The sequence below is a fragment of the Diabrotica undecimpunctata genome, chromosome 4 (assembly GCF_040954645.1).
Source record: "Diabrotica undecimpunctata isolate CICGRU chromosome 4, icDiaUnde3, whole genome shotgun sequence".
NCBI lineage: Eukaryota > Metazoa > Arthropoda > Insecta > Coleoptera > Chrysomelidae > Diabrotica > Diabrotica undecimpunctata.
In genome coordinates, this window is record NC_092806.1 from 53,371,738 (window position 1) to 53,391,994 (window position 20,257).

General features: G+C 31.6%; 1 protein-coding gene across 1 annotated transcript in view; it reads left to right on the forward strand.

Moving 5' to 3' along the window:
* The first annotated feature begins 5,393 nt into the window (after positions 1–5,393).
* Positions 5,394–20,257, forward strand: part of LOC140439520 (transmembrane protein 181) — a 65,949-nt gene continuing 51,085 nt past the window's right edge. Inside the window, exons 1-4 of the mRNA XM_072529486.1 lie at positions 5,394–5,558; positions 12,834–12,997; positions 19,406–19,509; positions 19,947–20,129. Coding sequence (XP_072385587.1) covers positions 12,837–12,997; positions 19,406–19,509; positions 19,947–20,129 — 448 coding nt within the window. The 5' untranslated portion in view covers positions 5,394–5,558; positions 12,834–12,836. The remainder of the gene's footprint in view (positions 5,559–12,833; positions 12,998–19,405; positions 19,510–19,946; positions 20,130–20,257) is intronic.

The following is a 20,257-nucleotide window of genomic DNA, read 5'->3' on the forward strand; positions in this document are numbered from 1 at the left end:
TCGGATAGAAGATAAACAAACTCCACATAAGCCCGCCATACATTTAAATTCAATAAACTTTTGCTTTTCACCTTTCACATTAATCGATACAAAACACTCCAAGAAAAAATAAGTATCTACCTAGTAAACAATAAATACTTGAGAAAACAATACTAACTATTAAAATTGAACATATTAAAGTATCGTAAGTCATATTAATTTTTTAAATGTAAACATCGAAGTAATAAACATTTGTAAAAATATATCTGAATTAAAAAAATAAGATATTTAGCAAATATAGATAAGAAAACACGCGACTAGTATTGAGTAGATAATGACAATATCGAATTATAAAATTTATGATTATATTGTATCCTAATTAAAATGGCAGAGCAAAAAAAATTCACGTTTACGTGAATTTTTATTATATTTTTTTATGTTAGGTACATGTAGTTCTAAGATACACATGCTGGGAAATATTTGGGTATTACTCGAATAATTAATAATCACAAAATTGTTCTTTAATTAAATCAAGTAGGTAGAAGTGTACGGTAGGCATCTAAACATTCCGTATATATATTTAGCACCTAGGACTTTTCTATTGGTGCTTTGCAGCACGCAGCCATGTTTCAACCAATAGACGGCGAGGTGCCAAACACGTATATGGAATGTTACTTTGGTGCGATATTCATATGCGGAATGGTTAATATTGGTAGACCAAAAAAACGAGTTTTTATTTAAATCAGTTTAAAGGAGACTGATTTTAAAATATTTTAAATTTATGATTAAAGAAAACTAAAACAATGCAATAGGAAATAAAACGAAATATATTTAAATACCTTATAAGAAATTTTAAATGTTTAAAATGTAATATTTTTTATCCAAAATTCAATTTCCTTCGCCATGTTTAGTTGCATTTGTTTGATTTGCTGAGATGTTGTGACGCCTTCCTAATCTTTTTTTAGAAGGTTCATCATTAAGTGGTCGTCCAAATGCTAATCTTTTTGACCCTCTATTAACTCACAACTTTCTTCGGCTGATTGAAATTGGTTGTACTCTTATATTGGCCTTGTGTCCAAATCGCCTTGCCAATAAACTTCCTGAGGTATTTAAAAAACTTTCCCAAGTCGTTTTTTATGGGATAACCTTTGGTGCAATAATTTTAATGTTCATGAATCAGTTCCAAATGTAACATTTTATCTTGTAGCATAATAATAACATCTGCAAAAGAAAATTCTTGTTGTTTAGCTGTTTCATTTTTTAATTTTAATCAAAGAAAAGGCAGATATCGAGCAGTTTATGAATTGAGGAACTTTTTCGCCAAAAGCTTATTTAGCTACGTCGTATGGATCTTCTGGATTAGTAGCTGGAACGTTGCAAAAAGATGTATTAAAAAAGTATGCAATCGCACCTTGATGCTTGCAAAAATCACCCAATCTTCCAATTTTGCAGGTGAATAATTCTGTTGCTATATCGACTTTGTAAAGCACATTATTATTTTGCTCACAGGAACTTTGTATACATTTTTAGATAATTTAATTATATATTCGTGTGGTAAATGCTTAATTTTTTTTATTTGCCTTTTAAAGAGTAGTCTTGAAACTGCATCTCTACTATTTGCAAAATTTGGAAGCCGTCTACTATAATATCCTTCCAAAGCAGTACAGCCAAAGTCTATTAAAGCTATAGCACTACAAGCTTTCTTTCTACGTGGAAATATGTTTTTAAAAAACATTATTGTTATTTCACTGAAATTGTTGGTTTGGTAGCGATGTGTTGATGCGTCCCTATAAGTGAGGCAACAATCTTTTTCATGAATAATCTTAAATGACTCAGTGGTATTCTCTGTAGTCGATGCTAATAATATAGTTAGAAATGTCTTAAATAAAATTTGTCGTTCGTCTTGGGGTATTCGATTCCTTTTTTTCACACAGCCAGCGTGAAATTGATTGACATATATGAAAACGGCATAATAGTGTTTGTGATGCTGACCAACCACGTTTTAAGGCTTTTCTTTTCGTGTCATTATTATCTGTAATAAATATTTTAGGATAACCCATTCCACCGAAGGCATTTGGTATCGACCCTTTGAGCAGTTGGTATGCTGTAGCATAATCTTCAATTGTTTGACCTTTGGTAATAATAACTGCTAAAGGCACTGCTCCTATTCCACAATGGTTTAACATAATCGAAACCAAATGGTTTCATGCATCGCAATAAGCTGTGGTATCTGTAAAAACAACATTTTTTTTGCAAATGGAAGATTGTGTGCTCGTTGCATAATAGGTGTTACAACAATGACGGCAAACGGGTTTTCATTATATTTTACTAAAGTTCCTTCTGCTTCATAAACTGTAATATTTTTTGTTTCATTTAAAAAAAAAATCGAAAAGGCCAGTAATTTTAGAGACTTTTACCGAGACTTTCTTTACCTCCAAAACTCCAGTTCCATCGCGGGGTCCCAAATTTTCAGTTCTCCATATATTATTTTATATTAAGGGTCCGGAACAATTTGACTTTCGAAACGGTATGGGAACTCCAGAAGCTTTGTTCAGTTTCATTGTTCTCATACAAAAGTGTCGGGATCAACAAAAATATGTCTACTTGTGCTTTATAGATTATGAAAAGGCTTTTGACAAAGTCAAAGACGATCAGCTAATAGAATGCTTGCAAAAAAAGAACCTGGATCGAAACGACATTAATAGAATACGTGAACTCTACTGGAACCAAAACGCCTCTGTCAGAACTGAAATGGGTGATACTGAAACCATAAACATCAAAAGAGGAGTTAGACAAGGTTGTATACTATCACCATTATTATTCAACTTGTACTCAGAGGACATCTTTGCAAAAGTCATTGAATAAAAGTCAATGGAAAAATCGTGAACAATATCAGGTATGCCGATGATACAGTACCGATTGCTGGCAGTGAAGAAGAACTACAAATTCTGTTAACCAAAGTAGTGCGAAAAGCAGAACTATGCGGCCTTAAAGTGAATGTAAAAACAACCAAAACAGTGGTAATTAAAAAAAAACACACACCAGTTATAAACATACTAGTCAACAACAATCTAGTTGAACCAGTGAAAAAGTTTAAGTATCTAGGCTGTTGGATACATGAAACCTTAGACCAAGAACAAGAGGTTAAATGTAGAATAGAATAGGTAAGAAACACCTTAAAGTTGCGACAGTTACTCACTACCCGTAATCTTGATTTGTCCCTACGATACCGCATGACAAAGTGTTATGTATATAGTGTACTATTACACGGCGTAGAAGCTTGGACGTTAACAGTCAGCTCGTTACGACGTTTAGAGAGCTTTGAGATGTGGATATTTCGTCGTATGCTGAAAATTCCATGGACCGACCGCGTTAGAAATCAAAAGTTTTAAGGCGTATGAATAGAGAACGTGAACTCATAGAAATTGTCAAGAAGCGTAAAACGTCTTATCTTGAACACATATTTAGACACGATAGGTATAACTTCCTTCACCTTATTATAGAAGGAAAAGTATAGAAGATATATTATGCCAATGCTGCACTGTACAATATTTTGGAAGAATTTCTTAATTTGCTACAAGTTTACTGTAAAATCCAATTTCAAATTCTAATTTGGACTCATGATAAACTAGAGACTCTTTAATTTCCATTCCATTATCTAAATAAGAAAAATATTTTTTTTGTATCAGCGGATGGACGAAGGTATGAAAGGCGTTTAGATGATTTCAAACTATGATTATGCTAGCCAGTTTTACTTATAATACCTGGCAACCCGTCCTTAAATAAATATGTTCTGATTATTTCCCATTATATATGGAATATGGTATATATCTCGGTAAATAACGACTGTAAACAAAAAAAATATACAAAATTTGTTTCACAATAATTGTTTTCATTACAACTTCTTTCATTAGGTAATAAACATGGCGAAGGACATTGAATTTCGCATAAATATTACATTTTAAATAATTATTTTTTTTTGTAATTTATTTAAATATATTTTGTTTTATTTTCTATTGCATTATTTTAGTTTCGTTTAATTATATATTACAAATATTTTAAAATCAGTCTCCTTTCAACTGATTTTAATAAAAAATCGCCTTTTTTGATCTAAGAATATTTAAGATCTCGAAAATGAATTTCGCACAAAGTAACACTCCATATACGTGTTTGGTACCTCGCCGCCTATTGGTTGAGACATGACCTGGTGCCGCAAAGGACCAATAGTAAAGCCCTAGGTGTTAAATACATATACGGAATGTTTAGATGCGTACGGTAGAGGTGTAGAAATAGAAACGTTGTTTTTTTTCCTTATTTATTTACACGCCCATGTTTATTGAGGTTGTGTAAAAAGTAGTTAACATTTAAGGTAGGCGCGCACTTGAGCGAACCGACCGGTAACGGAAAGCATCACGATGATCGGTAATTTAATGTCTTTGTTATCCACAAGGAATTTAAGTTCCTGTAGTTGGCTGTATACCATATATCACAAAAATTTTTATTAAAATCCTTTATAAAGGGTATATAATTTAAAAACCCAATCGGGCTATATTACAAAACGTTTTCGGAATCCATATTCCATCATCAGTGCACTAGGTATACATGTATTGAGCCACTAAATATGTGGGTAAAAACCCGTTAAACATTGTTTGTTTAAATTTAGTTTACATTATATGGTATTAAATATTATGATGTTAAAGTTACCAGTGGATTTGGTAACTGGCGACGTATGACTCCACGTGAAGTTTTTGGTCCTGAGACGATTGACAAAATCCTGAAATAGGTTGTAACGAGACGGCTGCATTTTTAGGGTTTTCCTGGTTTGTATCTGCATTGTTAGATGGTTTATGGTTTTTTGGTTGAACATTTCCTTTCGCCAAACGTATAGCTGAACTAAACATTGTTTACTGTTTTGTATAAAAAATTAACATTTCACATTAACAGTTCAACAGAAGACTGTTGAGTTTAATATTCATTTTTTTCATTTTTGTAATAGTATTAATCATAGCTCTAGGTTTAATATATATATATATATATATATATATATATATATATATATATATATATATATATATATATAAACTTGGTCTGTTGTCGTTATAAACTATTTGGTATCTAAATGATTATGGTATAGCTTTTATGCTTTTGTAGGCTGTGTATTACTTTTTATTTGTGAAAGGGACTGAAAGAAACACTGGATTTCAAAAAATCTTAATTAGTTGACCTTATAAAATCAAGACTCCAAACCCTTCCAGCAAACACCATTACATCAACAACGTGCCTGCTTTTCCAACCTAAATCTTTCCCTGTATCCCGCAGAATTTAATCTTCATGATTTAGCGGCTCCGTTTGTAGACATAAACACTTTAAGTAAACAACAAACATATTCTGGATAAATAACAGGATTTTTCAAAGTGCGCAACACGTGAAAAATGTGACAAACAAGCGCGCGCAGAAAATCAATACGGCCGCTTTCCTTATGCAGGAAATTCCTTCGTGTTTAGAAAAATAACAGCAGCTTTGGTCTGTGACATAAGGTTTATAATATAATCTATATTAGATTGCTTCAAAACTTGTCGGTGAGTATGATACATCTTCCAATATATATTTTATCCTAAAGTTGGTATGACAGATTCTAATGAGAGAAATATTCTAAGTTAATGCAAATTATTATTATTGTTTGTTAAGAAGGTTATGTTTGTGATGGTAATTATTACATAAAATAAAATAGATCCTTTCAAACAATCTAAAGTATCCAAATATTAATCCATTTCTAAAATGTAGAACATCATGTTTTTCAGATACGTTAAAATATGGAAAATTTATTAGTTCACAGTATCATTGATTGATGTTTTATTAAAATGGTAATAACATCAACAGTATTAAAGTTATTTAAAGTCATTTAAACTTTATTATGTAATACTTTTTGTAATCAAGGTCTGATTGTTCATGACCTTAGCAGTGACATTTTTCGGATACGGAGTTGTACCGTTAATTGCCAATTAAAAAGTTGGAAAATCAAGAATATTGCGCATGAAACTGTGTTGTCACGTACAGAGCAATTTCCAAAAAAAAAAGTAGTTAAATATCAGTTATCTAAACTTGATATTGTTTAAAAACAATTATGATTAAATTAATAAGATTCAATCAAGCAGTCCTAATTCATTTCTTAACATTTTTATTCTATAGTAATATTACCAGCTTCATATTGATATAGATATTTTTATAAAAACTAAAGTACTATTTGTTTTAAAAAATATTGACAATTTATTAACGATATTAAAAGATTTTATTTGGGTACAACTTCATCATCGTCACCATCATTTACCATATATATATATATATATATATATATATATATATATATATATATATATATATATATATATATATATATAATATATATTAGGATTAGATAATGTATCATCATGTCGAGTTTGGTTTTTTCTTGTCTTTTGTTTATTGTTGGACTCCAGATACTCATCTTTTTGGTCCAACTTTCATCCTCCTTCCTAATTAAGTGTTGTGTCCATCTCCATTTTAAGGCAGCTGTGTAATTTCAATGCCTTGAACTATCTTATTATTACGTATCTGCTCTTGTAAAAAAAGTTGATTTCATACCCACAAGCTAAAACTTGTTTTAATCGACAGATTATGATGCCAATATGCTATGTTTAAAATCATTAAATATTAAATATTTACCTAAATATTATTAAAGTATTTTTTACCGAAATATTATTAAAGTATTAAATTTTTACCGAAAATTTTCTATGGCAACCTATTTATTAATAACAATTTAAAAAAATATATTTTTTTGTTTTAAAACCATTGTTTTCATTATATTATATGGGTTATTTTAAGACAAAAGTTATTCTTGTAACTTTTCGTAAAATACCTATTTTAAGAGTAAAATGCAAATAAATAATTGACATGAAAAAAAAATAGGTAATTTTAGCATTTTTGAAGCCATTTTTCAATGGGTTGGAAATTGAACTTAAAAAACCAAAAAAATATGAGATAAAAGCTTAAATTAAGTAGTTTCAAAATACGCAATTCAATTTTAATTTTATATTGTAAAAACTACTTAAAAAAAGCATAAACAAATTGATATACCACTGCTTTTCGGGATATATAGACTTAACGAACTTCTAAAATTTTAGATTCGAAACACATTGACTATTTCTTACCCACAAGCTAAATCTTATTTTAATTGAAAGAAATATTACAGTAACAAGTTTACCCAAAGTTTACCGCGGAAGTTTGCTTATTTATAACATAACTGAAGGTAACACAATCGTTTTGTAAATCCTAATTTTCGTATTCCTGGATATTAACTTAAATTTATATGAAGACGGTTGCGTTTCGATTTAATTTGAGCCTCTTACCACTCCCTAACACGTGTTTCTGGGTCTACTCGTCATCAGAGAGAGAGTTTGTAAAAAGACTCAAACTAAATCAAAACGCACCGACTACTCTGGCAATTATAGGAAAAATAATTACAAGAGTATGCTACTAGAGACTTCTAGTGAGGAAAGATGAAGTTAAATGTGTCGTTATTTAAATTTAATTGCTATCGACACATTTAACTTCATCTTTAACTTAAATTTGATTATTTTGTTTAGTCCTCCTACACCTTTTTTTTCTATTTCTGCATCTCCTTCGTCTCTATTTGTAATTGTCACTCCAAGGTATTTGAATAGATCCACTTTTTTAAAACAATATTCTCTACTTCCGCTACTTATTGTTAGATTATCTTCGGGCCCCATTTCTTTGCATACATTTCAAAGTATTTTGTTTTATTTTTGTTTATATATACTCCAAATTTTTTCAATATTAATTTATATTTAAATGGGAATAAGCCACAATTAAAGGTTAAAATACGTTTATTGACGTTTCAATTTCCACTTCGGAAATTTCCGAAGTGGAAATTGAAACGTCAATAAACGTATTTTAACCTTTAATTGTGGCTTATTCCCATTTAAATATAAATTAATTTAAAATGCCACAAGAAAATAGTTTGAGAACAATATTTTTTCAATATTGTTTCCCATTTTTTTGAATATTCTTATGAGTTCTGATTTTGATCTCGCAATCACTGCTATATCGTCTGCAAAAGCGATAACTTGTTGTCTCTTGTAGTATATTATACCATCTGTCACTACACCACTTTGTCGTAGAATAGCTTCTAGGATAAGGTTAAATAAAGTGGTGAACAGTGGATCTCCTTGTATTAACCATTTCGTTGCCGTAAAAGACTCTAATAACCTTCCTTCCAGAATCACTTGATTTAGTGTTTCTTTTAAGGTCATTTCCACTAACTTAATAAGTTTGATATTTTTTAACAGATCCATCGTTTTGTATAGTTTTTCTTTTTGCAAACCTAAATTTTGTTCGTAGCTGTTTTGCAATATTTGTTTCATCGTATAAATCTGATCAGTTGTAGATCTGTCTCTTCTAAATCCTCTCTGATATTTACCTATTATTTCAGACTCATATTTTGTTATTCGGTTTCTTATTAATAAAGCCAATATCTTATATGCTACATCTAATAAAGCAATTCCTCTATAATTTTGGCATAGGCTTTTATTTCCCTTTTTGTAGATCGGGCATATAGTTATGCCGTTTTCTCCTGGATCCTTGTTATATTTCAGCTGATTTATTATTTCCTCTATCTCCTGATCTGATGGTTCGTTTATTTCGGCCTTATTATTGCTTTGCTCCAGTTCGGTTTGTGATTGTATTTCATTGGTATTTTCCTCTGGGTTTAGTAGGTTCTTAAAGTATTCTGCCAACCTCTCAAGTTTTTTTGTTATGTTGACTATTAGTACGCCTTCTTTACTTCTGCAGAAGCATGTGATTCCGGAACCTGAAGCTATATTGACTTATTGACTTTGACTTGTTGGTAAAAATTCTAAATCTCTTTATTTATTATATGATTTTCCATATCTTGAAACTTCATTTATCAGTTTTCTTGTTCTATTTTTTGCTGGTCAGTTTTGCTTTTTTTCTTTGGCGCTTCCTAACTCTTCCTTGATTCTGTTGTATTTAGTATATTGAACCAATGTATTGTATTGTATTGTGTGTATTGTGTGTATTGAACCAATTTTTACAGTTTGCTTTGTTTATTTTTCCTACTGTCTTTCCTGTCGCTTCCGTTATTATCTTCTCTATTTGTTTCTATTCGAGGTCAGTATCTTCATTTGGAATTGCGTGTTCTAATATTTTTGTTATTTCCCATTTTAACTGGGTTTTGACGTTTTCATTCTTTAACTTTTTTACATTAAAACACTTAGTTGCATTTAGCTTCTGCTAAGGTTCCTTTGGAATTCCTGGTTTCATAGTCACTACAACCGTAAAATGGTCCGCGTTGCTCTAACATTCGTGATAGTATTGGCGTGTTGATTTTCTATTAAAACGTGGTCTATTTTATTGGCAGTGTTACCATCCAGGGAAATCCATGTTATTTTATAGATGTCTTTTGTGTCAAAATGTTTACTCATGATTTTCATATTTTGTTCTATTGCAAAATTTATTAGCAGCATGCCGTTTTCATTTGAAGTTTCGTATTTAGTTTTCCCTCCCGTAATATTTTTATAAACGTTTTCTCTTGCGATTTTTGCGTTAAAATCGCCTATTACTACTTTTAGATCGTACTTCGGTAGGTAGTTTAAAAGGTCTTCTAATTAATGGTAAACATTTTTATATCGGAGTCTTTATCTTTGCTCGGTGCATATACGTTGACTATAGATATTTTATGTTACTTTCCTCTCAGACGTAAATAGCAGATCCTTTCCGATATTGATTTAAAGTCCACTACACTTCCCTTGAGACTTTCCTTTATTAAAAACCCAGTACACAATACCTAGTCTATTTATCCCACCACTATTAAACAAAATTGCTTAATCAAGTTTTGATATTGCGGTTATCTTAAATTTCGTTTCTTGGAGAGCAAGAAAAACAGTTCGTATGGATTCAAGATACTGGTTAAGTTTTTGACTTCTCCCTCTTTATAAATACTTCTGACATCCACGTGGCTATTTTTAGTTGGTTTTCCCTTAATTTATATTCTTTTTTTGTTTGTTCCTCTCTATCATTATCTTTTTTACTTACATTTGCTCCTTTGGTTTCCATAGCCGTGTCCTTATTCTTTGTCTATTTCGTCTTTATTTATTTACAAGACGCTAGTTTTAGTTTTTTAAGTCATTTCTATTTATATTTTCCAAAATTTCTTTATTTGTATTCCACTTTAATTCCTTTCCATCAACTTTCAGTTTCATATATCCTATTTGTGTCTTCCACCACGTTTCTCTTTCTTCCCTTGTATATATGCTCTGTCCTACTATATTCTTAAGTTTTACTTTTGTTTTTCAGCACACTCACTTTTTTCGTCATGTTTTCCATTTCAGCGGGGTATATTTTGACGCCTATTTTGCTACCTTCTTTCAATTTAATATTGAGGTGAAGATTTGTTTCCCTAAATTGCTTCAGTTTATCTTTAGTATATCTCCCATCAATTATATTCTTCTTTCTTTTGTCTTTCTCCAGCTGTTAGATTCTTTTATTTGCCTTAAGTTACATATCTTGTTCTCAATTTTTTTGTTTCAATTCTCCAATAGAATCCAGTGTCTCTCTTAGTTCTTTACGTAGTTTATTTCTCGCCAAAAGTTCACGAATCATTTTAAGCATTTCCTCGTTTTGGGGGCTGTTCTTGCTCGATGACCACTTCGTTAATTTGATCAGTAGCAATTTTATACAGTAGGTACTACAGAAACCTGAATAACAGATCTGTTCTTTTTATTGGGTATTGTCTATCGCCCTTCATAGGCCCGTTCCAAAAGTCCCTCATAGCTTTATCCGAACGGTGGTGATTGAAAACATTAAATTTTTAATTTACTGTTATAATCAAGAAATATAATCGATTTACTTACTCCTATAAAAATCCTTGTTAACTACACTCAACTAACACTATTTATTGTATGCAAATTATACTCGAGTCCACCCAAAATATGAGACAAATCTCGCAGCAAAATTACATAATACGTCCAACTACCACGATTTCCAGAAACGGACTCAGATTGGCTAATTGATTCTGTAATTATTTTGCAATTATGGTGTATTTCTCCTCTTACTCTTGTAATTTTGCTCTGGATACTTCTTTGTTGGAGTTTAAGTTCGATTTCTGTCAACATTTTAATTATTACTGGTATATCTATAATATTATTCTCGAGGAATTTTTATCGCATTTTCTTGTAAACTTTCTTTGCTTTTGGTTTCTTTATTATCGTTGGCTTTGGTTGTACAACTACAATTTCTGTATTTTTTATAGGAGATGTGCACAGTGGAGTTCTCTGTTTAAATATTCCAGACTCCATATTTTCGTGAATTTTTACTGTTTACGTTTCATTTGGACGAATTTCTTTTTTGTTGTCTGGGGAGACAGAGTGTTTGGATTAGTTTGGATTGAGGTTGAGAGTGTACTTAATTCTGAGATCATATAAATACTAATTTATTCCATCCAGTTCTGTTAATTTTATTATTCTTTTTTTCCTGTTGCAATACTACAGTATTCAGCAACACTCCCTATTTCCTTGATGTTATTTACTACAAGATTTGCTGTGTCTGTTCCAATACTGAGATATTTGGTTTTTCCGGTATAAGTATTAGTTCACATTTCTAAAATTCTTCAGCAAACTTCCTTATTATGTATTCCTTATGTTACTTATCGTTTGCTATAACCTGATCATCTGCAAATTGTAATGTATATAAACAGGTAATATTCAATTTTATTCCCATATCATGGCACTTTCTTTTTCAAGTATATATTGCTTTGCTATCTTCCTAAAGGCGACTATCTTCTAGTGAAGTTGGTAACCACATTGACCTAATGTATTCTATTCACAGCAGCTCGAAATAGAACAATTAACGTTGGACCAGTCCATTTCCTAAGATTGGTAAGCCAGAATATACGTCGGCATCATCATCTCCTCTTTTGTCCTCAATCTTACCTTGTAGAATCAACTGTAGATGTTACGGTGTTAATAATTTCTTTGTATTTTATTAGACTCTGGATAATAGTTATGTTAGTTGGGTGGTGTATATATGACACCCTTAACATAAGTCGGTATTTCAAATGCCTCTAACCGTTTTATGGCATTCCTGTGAGAGTTCATATTTTAGTCGCCTGAGGAAAGTGCCACTGAACCTCTATAAATCATGCGAACAAGCTGAATTTTGCTGAGAATGTCAAATTTAAGACCCCAAAAAGATGCAAAAAAGTTTATCACTCATATCCTCGGTCTTCATCGTAAAACCCCCTGGTAGGGGAAAAAAGGAAAAAAAAAAAACGATTTACCAAGAATTTGTACGTAGTAGAAAAAAATGTATAAAATAAATAATGTATCCATAATGTATTAATAGTATCCATAAATAATGTATTATTTTTTCCGCTTTTTCACTTTACGAGGGGGCATTTTAGGGGGAAGCTATTTTCTTGTGGCATTTTAAAGTAATTACTATTTAAATGGGAATAAGCCACAATTAAAGGTTAAAATAAGTTTATTGACGTTTCAATTTCCACTAATGTTGTATTTTAGGGAAAAGACGGAGAGTAAACGTGGTAAACTATTTTGCATCATTTTTGGGGCCCAAAAATTGACACTTTCAGCGAAATTCAGTTTGCTTGTATGAGTTTTAGAGGTCAAATCTCTGACGACTGGACTACATAACAAGATAGTAATTATTTTTTAAGCAACTACGGAGGAACTTTTCATTGTGCTCTCGTGCGTTCTTCCTTCTGTGATATATATTTCCTTATCAGCAGAGGGCACATATAAATCTTGTGTGTTTTATTTTAGATCATGCCATCCAGAGCTGATAACACAACTTTCGGCTACACTTACCATCTACCGGCTGGAGGATGGTCTGCCAAAATACGCAACGCTTTGTCACAGTTTTCTGACATATTTAGCGAGTTTGACAAATATATAGCGCCTGCCTACCACCATGACAGATGTGAACGGTAAGGGTATCGTTTTTGTTATATTTTAAAAAAAATATTTTTAATAAAATGTTACATTGAAATCTTATTAAGCGAGACAAAGAAGCAGTCAAAAAAACAAAACCTACCAATTCTATATTTTGTGAACTAAAATTGTGATGTCGAAGTGAAAATAATTTCATTATTGAACAAGGAAAATACATTTCCCAAAGTTCATGTCGAACTGATGAAAATTAATAAATTTGTAATTCGGAAATATTTGACGGAAATTAGTTCTATACTATCTTGCTAAATACGAATATTATGACGGCGATAGTCTTCGAGGCACCTGGTGCCTAAGATGGTCCCCTTCTGAAGTTTTGGGAAAATTCGATACAAAATAAGTGCAAACTTGTTACTCGAAGGTTTTCGGGATTATTAATCATGAAAATTTGGACGGCAATGGTCGCCAAGGCACCTGGTGCCCCGTACGAATTGATTTTGTGTATAATTTCTATAAAACTTTAGGAGAAAAGTCCCCTTCTAGGCACCAGGTACCTCATATCACATTGCTTATATGATACTCGTGTTTAGCAACCGCTAAAACCTCCGAGTAATGACTTTGCACTGATTTTGTATCGAATTTCTATAAAACTCCAAGAGACGAGGCCTGTCTTGGGAACCAGGTGCTTCGTAGACCATCGCTGTCATGATATTCGTAATTAGCGACCTCAAAAATTATTTCCGAATTACAAATTTATTATGTTTCATCACTTTGCACTTTGAAAATTTAATTTTTCTTGTTCAATAATGCAATTTTCATTTCGACATCATCACTTTAATTCACAAAATTTTCTAACTAAAAATTGGTAGGTTTATTGCTTCATTGCCTCGCGTATATCTAGTAATGCAGCTCATATAACAAATGAAAGAGTAGATCTAAAAAGAAGGTCTAAAAAATATGACTTTACAAAATAAGAAAAATCGGTAAAACAAAAGGATAAGCTAAATAAAATAAAAATAAAAATTTTAAATGAACAAGGCAAATAATGCTGTATTTTTCTGAAATAAACGTTATAACAGCATGAGGAAGAGTAAATAATAATAATTTAAATAGGGATTAGTAAAATATTTTCACAAAACATAGGCGAAGAGGGTACAAAAACAATTGATGAAAAATGAAATAAAAATTGGATAAAAATGAGCAGAATGTATCAGGGCACTTAATCAGTGTACAGAAGATGCGATACTTGGCATACATATTCAGCAGATATATAGGAGAATATCAGAAGAATATAAATATCATGATATCAATTACTTCGAATACTATCGACTTACACATCCGTTTCATAGATTTCAAGTAACCATTTGACAGCCTAATAAGACCCGATACCCAATACATTTTTCCCTCACAGAGAACAATACAAATACACTTTTGAAAACAGTAGAGGATAAAGATCTATGATAGAAACAAAAAGAGAAATCAAACGATTTCTACTTAGCGAAACCGAATTCAAATCTTAACCACTGTGTTTCCTAAAATTTGCGAAACAAACAGCTGGATAAATTACTCGGCAAGGGAATCTAAAATTGCATTCCACAAGCCGTTTATCCTGGTCAAAATTCGTAGTGAATTCAGTTTCTGGTACTTCAAACGAAGCAAATAACAAAACAGAATGACGGTATTAGATTTTTGTTTTGATACAGTGCATCAACAACCGCTGATACGTATTTCGACCTTCTTAGGTCTCTTCAGAACGGTATAGTCACTACTATCAGCGGTTGTTGCTGCACTGTATCAAAACAAAAATCTAATACCGTCATTCTGATCTATGATAGACTATATTCTGTCGAATATGGTCGGCAACAGTAGCTCCTGTTGCCGACCATAATGTAGCTTCGCCTATTTTAAATAATTTTAAACTGTTTGTCCTTGTGTAGTGTAGTGTTATGTACAATTTTATGTTTATGGCATTCTGTGATTGTTGGATAGGCCAAAATTGACGAAATACCCCTGAAGATGCCATAGAAAGCGAAAGTACTTCGGGCAAGATTTAATTAATAAAACTGTGCTCGATATCTGCCTTTCATTTAATCAAAGTTCATTTATTCGAGCATTCAACCTTATATCAATTTAAATTAATAGTAGTCAGCAAAGAACCAACCAGATGTAAAATATAAATTGATGGCATCAGTATTGAACAAGTAATGGAAATAAAATACCTGGGAATTACACTGTCTAGCTATGGAGACTTGGACAAAGAAGTGAGAGATCAACTATAAAAAGCAAATAGACTGGCAGGATGCCTAATAACACTATATGGCGAAACAGACACATTGACACTGAAATGAAGTCAAGAATTTATAAAGCCACTGTAAGACCAATAATGACGTATGCCTCAGAAACAAGACCCGACACAGCTATAACGCAAAGGCTACTGGAAACTGCAGAGATGAGAGTACTGAGAAGAATTACAGGAAATACGCTGAGAGATCGAAAGAGAAGTAAAGACATTAGAAGAAAATGTAACGTACAGTGTATAAATGAATGGACACAAAATAGAAAAAAAGAATGGAATAACCACATAAGCAGAATGGAGGAGACCCGTGTCGTCAAAATAGCAAGAGATAAGTCCGGCAATGAACAAGCAGAATTGCTTATAAAGAGGAAGAAGAAGAAGAAAAAGAAGAATAAGACCCGACCTAATAGACAAAATAAAAAACCTACATATCCCACTAAAACTAATATAGCTTACGCAAATTACAATGAAAGGATCGACGGCAGAAATAATAATATCTCCAAAAATATAGAATTAGTAACTGGAGTGACAGGGCGACTCTATATCTACGTCACTATTTAATGTCTCTATAGAGGAAACAATAAGCTATTCCAGAAATCTTCTTAAGTAATATAAATGTTCGTGTAGGTGTCGATAAATTGGGACCCACCCTTGATGAGTTATCTGAGTCAGACTGGAATGAGGAGAAAGGAAAAGTTGTCATTTTAGAGCCCTCATCAGGCAAAAAAATATGTTCGTGTAGGGGCTGATCACACAAAGATTCAAATCCCTGAGTCACACGAAGATGATGAGAACGAATCTAGGCCACGATTTACCATTTGATGAACCATCTACTTCAACAGAAAGCAATTTTAGCTTTGTAACAACCAAAAAATCTGTAAAATGGCGAAAAAAGATTTTAAACCTCCAGATTTGGTTTGGAATAAGGAACAACAACCTACCCCTACAACGCCCCAAGTGAAGAGCCTCATGATCCTTTATATATATTTTTTTCTAAATATATAGACGAACAGCAGTTTGAGTAGAGACCACTTTTACCAATATGTATGGTTTTCATAACAAAAAAACTCAGTTCAAAAACACATGTGCAGATGAAATTACAAGTTTATTTGGTTTACTCATTATTTTTGGTTGCCTAAAATTTCCAGCAGTTTGTTTATATTGGCTCAAAAATTTGCGTATCAATATATTTAGTAAAACAATAGCAAGAGACCGATTTTTTCAACTTCGATCAAATTTACATTGTGTAAATACTTTGACAATCCCCAATAATTGTACCGATAAGTTCTATAGAGTACGTCCTTTGTATGATGGTATCAAGAAACGATGTTAAGAGTTACAGTTAGAAGAAAACCTATGTATTGATGAACAAATGGTACCATTTAGGGGCCATTTGTCTGTAATTCAATACTTAAAGGCTAAAACTACACCCTGGGGGGTAAAAGTTTTTGTCCTATGCTTAAAGTCTGGCATCTCTTATGATTTTGTTTTATATCAAGGCGCTTCTACTGACTTAGATGCTCAGCTGCTAAAACGGTTTGGATTTGGTGCTACAATAATTCTTTATCTTAAAGCAAGAATAAATAATGAAGGGCACAAGTTATATTACGATAATTACTTTTCCTCCTATCAACTTCTTCAAGTTTTAAAATAAAAAAAATATTAGCAGCTGGAACAATTCGAGGCAAAAGGTTCAACAATCCTCCTGTGAAAACCGAGAGAGAAATGTCGAAATGATAGAGGAACTATAGATCAAGTAACAAGTAAAGATAACGATGTAGTTTTAGTCAAATGGATGGATAATCGGAGTGTGCCTCTGGCTTCTTACTTTGTTAAAATTGAAAATACTGATGTAGTTAAGCGGTGGGACAACAAAGAAAAAAAAATAGATGGATGTATAAAGCCCTGAGGTGGTAAAGCTTTATAACCATTCGATGGGTGGCGTTGATCTGTTAGATCAAATGATCAGTGTGTACAGAATTTATATTCGTTCAAAAAAATGGACCATTTGAATAATTTTTCATGCTGTAGACTTGGCTGCAGTAAATAGCTAATTTAAATATTGACAAGAATGTAATACACTAAAAATTCCAAAAAAGGACCAATTAACCCTTCTAGATTTCAAAATGAGGCTCGTTGAAAGTCTGATCAAGGCAAACAAACCAATTTCTCTCATCAAAAGAGACAGGCCAAGTTCAATATGACTCCGTTGACCATATGCCCCAACTGGATGGAAACAACAGAAAATTATTTTTTGCCGTTTTGAGTCTTTATTACGTTTTAAAATATATTTGGTTTTTACATTTTTTTATTACTAACTAGTTTTTGTGTTTTAACTTAATTTATTTATTAAAAGTTTTAGTGCCATTAAAACTATTCAGTTTTTGTTCTCTAACGATAAAATTTATTTATTCTAGAATCTCAATGTGCATAATAATGCACAGATATATATTTTTCCAAACTGAATAAAAATGTAAAAAAATATACATATAATATGACTTTTAGGACCACTAAAAATCATGTCTGAAAGGATTAATATAACAGGGTTAAATATTGGCGAATATATGTTTGAAAAGGTAGAACACTTAATATATTTTAAAGTCTTAGTTAATGAAACTAATGATAGAAGCATATTAAGCAATGAAAGAATTTTGACAGGAAACACAACTTCTTCAAAGAAGTGGAAATACAATTTTCTCAAAGATATGAAGCTTACTCAGAATACTAAACTGCAAATTTACAGAGCAGTAATTAGACCAGCAATCACATATGATGCAGAAGTAATATGTATGACACATAAAGTTAAAGAAAAATTGAAGGTCACAGAGGAAAACTCATTTGGAGAATAGCAGGCCCACTAAACTTAGGTACTAATTTAGAAAACCAAACTACAAAGTAAGAGAACTTCTAAAAGAAGAAGACATCGTCAGATTTTTCAATACAAATGGATTGACTCAGATGGATGAGATGTCTGTAAAAAAGAAACTCGGAAGCAGTTATCTAGAAAATTACCAAATTAAGACCAGTATCACGCAGATGACGAGAACGACCGAAAACGAGATGGCAAAACCAGATAATTGCGGACCTTAAGAAGATGGAAGTTAGAGGATGGAAAATGATAAGTAAAAACAGAAATGAAATGGATAAATATTGTAAAAGACGCCAAGTCACACAACCAATTGTAAGACCCAATTTAAAAGAGCCCAAGAGGGCGGTAATCACTTCGCTAAGAGTGCAGATGCCATGATGATGATGATAATGCAGCTCATAAAGCACTATCTGCGCATGTTGAAAGCTTTTTACAATGAGAACAATGTCTTCTGAAAATTTAAGATAATTTTAAAAATTTTCCATCTATATTGATGCCCTTCCCGTTCCAATCTATTGTTATATAGGCATATTCTGGCACAGTTATAAACAATTTAGAAGACGTTGTCTCCTTGCAGAACACCTCTTTCAATGTGAAAGGTCCCAGCATCCTCATTCTTACACAAGCTCTAGCATGCTCACAGATGTATATGATGATGTATATGTATCTGTTGTTTATTTTACATTGCATTAGAGTATGGACCATTGTACTTTGGTTGACCTTGTCAAATGGTTTTTTAAAGTCGACAAAGACAAGTGTTAGGGATCTATTATATTTAATGGCTTTTTTAATTAACGACTTATGATTAGCAAATGATCATTTTTTCCGTATCCAGGTCTAAATACTGCTTGCTCATAAGGTTAATAGAAGTTTTAAATGTATGATAACAATCCAATAGGTCTACAGTTCCTCAGCTCAGTTATATCTCCCTTTTATGCATGACTACTATAACAGCTTTTTTCCACTGAGACGTTGTAACTTCTTTTGAAAGGCATGAGTTAAATCATTGTGCCAGTGCTTTTAATATCCCCTTCTACTTTAAATACCTCAAAAACATGGTCATCCCCAGCTGCTGTATTATATTTCGTTTGATGTAATGACTTTAAGAACACTTCAAGGCTTTGAAACTCCTTTAATCTTAATCTTTCCTTTTTCCTATTTTTTGTATACCATTCCTCTAGCAATAATAATGATAATTAGTACCGATATAAATAGACAGATAAAAAATAACTTTATATTAATCGACTCAATTTTCTATTTTTTAACGTTTTTTGTTTTTAGGTCAGTTCAAATGAGGCTCTATACAATGCATAAACGAGAATTTGTAATGGTTTTTATAACGTTTTTCACTTGTTTTGGATTAGGCATATTTGTTGGTCTTGCAGGTAGGTACATATGACAGTGTATATATAGATTTAAGTCGGTTAAAATTTGCATATAGCTAAATTGGTACATATGTAAATACGCTATTACAAATGAAATGTCAAAATTCCCATCAATTCAACTACTAGTAAAATTTTTATTCGAAATCAAAAGTTAAATAATCGCTTCTTGAATATTTTTCTTTTGTTATTGTAAACATATATTAAAAAAAACTTTTAGATAATGTAATTAATTACAAAATTGGTTCGATATTTTTTCAAGAACCAAGAGTCCAAAGGTTATTATTATATTTACCAGGATTAGGATAACCATCTCCTATCATTTAATTTGTAATAGAGCATTTTGCATCTTAAACATCTTTTATCTATATGAAAATTGTAAGACATTCTACAAATTACGTCTATATCTATAAACGTAGCCATTATTTTATGATTTTTAGGTCCTCCCATAACCTTAACCACCGAAGTAGATGGAGTTTCTTTACTGCCAAAAAATAACAACACCAACCCTAATATAAACAAAAATATAGCGACGGGACCGTTTATTATGAAAACGCCGAAATTATCAACATATTCTCAACAGTTGTGGATTATTGCTAAATTGTCTACAGAAAACACAGATGGTAATATAATAGTATAAAAAACATAAAGATTCTAGATAAAACTTTTTTTATTTATTAAAGGATAATACATCTAATCCTCTGATTAACCAGAATTTATATTTTTTAACCTAATCTGCTACTTTACCGTC